This window comes from Myotis davidii, unplaced genomic scaffold, assembly GCF_000327345.1.
Source record: "Myotis davidii unplaced genomic scaffold, ASM32734v1 scaffold545, whole genome shotgun sequence".
Taxonomy (NCBI): domain Eukaryota; kingdom Metazoa; phylum Chordata; class Mammalia; order Chiroptera; family Vespertilionidae; genus Myotis; species Myotis davidii.
Window position 1 is genome coordinate 172,622 of NW_006296634.1, and position 3,374 is coordinate 175,995.

Consider the following 3,374-nt stretch of genomic DNA (forward strand, 5'->3'; position numbering starts at 1 on the left):
CAGTTAACTGCCAATCTTAGTTGGCAGTTAATTTGCATATAGCCCTGATTAGCCAATGAAAAGGGTATTGGTCGTACGCCAATTACCATTTTTGTTTTTTATTAGATAGGATACTAAAAGCCATTGAACTGTACACTTTAAAAAGGCAAATTGTATGGCATGTGAATTTCATCTCAGTAATAATTAAAAATAAATAAAATATTAGACGGAAACCAGAGAGGAAGTGAAACCAATTAGGAGCCTTTTTAAAAAATTCTCACCCAAGGTTATGTTAATTTAATTTTAGGGGGGGGACATTGATCAACTACCTCCAATACACACCCTGACCAGGAACTGAACCCACAACCTTTTGGTGTGTTAGACAACGCTCCAACCAACTGAGCACTGGGCAAGGGCAAGAGCCACTTTTAACAGTTCTAGCAAGAGATGATGGCTTAGACTAGAATGTTATTGGTGAAGATGGAGAAAAGGGAATAGATTCAATTGAAATTTAGGAGATGAAACGTGAACAGGACTTGGTGATGGGTTAAATGTGGTCCATGAGGCTGAGGCAAAATTAAAGCTAATTTCCAGGTTTGAGACTCATGTGCAAGGCTTTCAGGATTTGGGTTACTCACCTCCATGGTGGGGCAGTCAGCTTTGCTGCGGATAAGAGTGGTAGGGATGTCTGTGTCAGCATATTCATCATCCAGGTCTACCACATAGGCCATGCGACCCGGCAGGAACAGCTCATTCCGCTCATACGCCTTGCTTTTGAAGAGCATGCGGTATACATTGCGGCCTATGGAAAGAGGCAGAGCAGCAAATAGCCAACGAGAACCTTCCATAAGAGCAGCTGCCATTTATTGGGTGCTCACTCTGTGCCTGTCATCATGCCAAGTGCTATGCATGCTTTGCTTTGCTTCATTCAATTTTCACAACAGCCCCGGGAGACGGACATTATTATCACCTTTAACTGATGAGAATACTAAGGCTGAGAGTTAAGTGATTTACCTAAAGTCATATAGCTACCAAGTGGCAAAGCAAAGAATGAGATCCAGGCAGCCTAACTCCAAAGCCTGAGCTCCTATACACTTTTCCCCATTGCCTTCTCAAGGGCACTATGTGTCTATCATTGTATTAGGCCCTGTGAGGAATAAGAATGAGGTTTAAAGTGATACTGATGATGAATGAAAAACCAGCTCTTAGTAGGCATGTTGCCTATATTACTTCTCTTCATCCCAATAATCCCATGAGATGAACATTAACCCATTTTGCCATGGACAAACAGACACTGAGAAATGAACACAGATGCCAAAAATCACATGCCTAGTGTGGTGTCATCATCAGGATTCAAACCCAGTTCTCTCAGATTGCAAATTCTGAATTTGAAATCACCAATAATGCTACCTCCCTTAAAGTATAAGCCCTAATCTGAAAGAGCTTCCAACTTAACTAAGGAGGCATTAATAACATATGAAATATCTAAGTCCACGTCTGAATTCTATTAGACTATTTTATTGGAAGTAGCTGGCTTAGGGGCAAAAAAAGAGGAAAATAAGCTGAGGGAAAGGAAAAGCATATCCTCCCAAAGCATTAAATGACCTACAATTCATCTAGAATGCAGAGCCACTAGTGCAGAAATCCTGTACTCACCCAAACGTGTTTTAAATTCAATTTTATTTTCAGGATCTTCATCTTTCCTGAAAAGAGAAAATAAATAAATAAATAAATAAATTTTTTATTTTTAAAAAATATATATTTTATTTTGATTATTTATTTATTTTGCTAACTGTGTTGGTACTTTATGTCCCACCTCTCTAAACCCTCAAGTTCTCCCTGATATTTACATACTTGGTTTCCTTCTGGGGCTTTTCCATTAGTTCTTCCTCCTCTTTCTCTTTGCTGGCAATCTCAGCTCGTACCTAAGAGGAAAGCAAGTAGCGTTTAGACATAATAATTTTACACATATTTACACTATACCACACTGTCCCAGGAACCAAGAATTCAATACTAAACAAGACAATATAATCTTTGCCCTAATGCAGCTTATAGCAGGAGAGATAGACAAGTTTTTTTTTTAATATATTTTTATTAATTTCAGAGAGGAAGGGAGAGGGAGAGAGATAGAAACATCAATGATGGGAAAGAATCATTAATCGGCTGCCTCCTGCATGCCCCCTACTGGGGATTGAGCCCACAATCCAGGCATGTGCCCTTGACAGGAATCGAACCTGACCCTTAGGTCTGCAGGCCAATGCTCTATCCACCAAGCCAAACCGGCTAGGGCGAGACAGACAAATATAAGAAACAACAAAGTGTGATAACTGCAATAAGTGAAACAGAAGAGGTATGCAAGGGTGCAGGAAGTAGGAGGTAAGGAGTGGAGGAACTTAATCTTACCTGGGTGAGCAAGGAAGGTTTCCCCAAGAAAAGAAAATTGAAGTTGAGACTTGAAGAATAAATAGCAATTAGTCCTACAGAGGGGCCATCTTCTAGAGAGTCTGAACTAACAGTAGTCTCCCTTCTCACCTTGGAAGGCCCATACAAGAGCATTCACCAATCTAGTATCACTCTCCACTCACTCACACCAAGACTCACCTTTTGAAGCAGAGCAAAATCCAAGCCTTTCACCAAATGGGTGTGTTCCATGTCACCACCCAAGAATTTGGACTCCTGGATCAACTGTCTTCTCTTTTCTGCAGCTGATTTGTCCCTATATAATGAAAGAGGCCACATTAGAACAGTCCATTCTGGGTGGCAAATGCCTTTTGAAATGGCTTGATGTGGGCTCAAGAGCAGGGAAAGCGTGAGGAAGAACACATGACTGGGGTGCCGAGGAAACCATGCCCTGGCCCCATGGTACTCACGCCTCAGCAGTGGGGCCCACAGCCCTGTAGTTAGCTGTGGTGCTGATCAGCTCCGTTTCCTCATAGTCTTTATTCACGCCATCTCGCCGCTCCTTGGCTCGGTCCCGGTACTTCTCTGCTAGTTCTCTCTCTCTTTCAATTTCTTGTTGACGAAGCTTGGCATAATAACTATGACCAGAGAAAGGCAAATGTGTAAAGCTTACCAGCTGCTATCCCAACATCAATAGTACTATTCCTGTTTCTCTATGCCTTTATCCAGCTCTCTATAGTGAAAGCTCATTTATGGTGATAGAATTGCTGGTCACTTCTTGATAGTCCTCAAAATCACAACACAGCACCTTCCAGCTTATATATAACACTAGAGGCCTGGTGCACGAAATTCGTGCATGGGGAGTGGGGATAGAGTCCCTCAGCCCAGCCTGCAACCTCTCCAATCTGGGACCCATTGGGACTGCTGGCTCCTAACTGCTCACCTGCCTGCCGGCCTGATCCCCCTAAATGCTCTCCCCTGCCGGCTTGATCCCT

At 42.4% G+C, this 3,374-nt stretch overlaps 1 protein-coding gene across 1 annotated transcript in view; it reads right to left on the minus strand.

Moving 5' to 3' along the window:
* Positions 1-3,374, minus strand: part of IK (IK cytokine, down-regulator of HLA II) — a 14,992-nt gene that overhangs the window by 5,290 nt on the left and 6,328 nt on the right. The window contains exons 5-9 of the mRNA XM_006772416.2: positions 2,850-3,017; positions 2,581-2,695; positions 1,834-1,904; positions 1,636-1,682; positions 618-781 (exon numbers count right to left, since the gene is read on the minus strand). Coding sequence (XP_006772479.1) covers positions 618-781; positions 1,636-1,682; positions 1,834-1,904; positions 2,581-2,695; positions 2,850-3,017 — 565 coding nt within the window. The remainder of the gene's footprint in view (positions 1-617; positions 782-1,635; positions 1,683-1,833; positions 1,905-2,580; positions 2,696-2,849; positions 3,018-3,374) is intronic.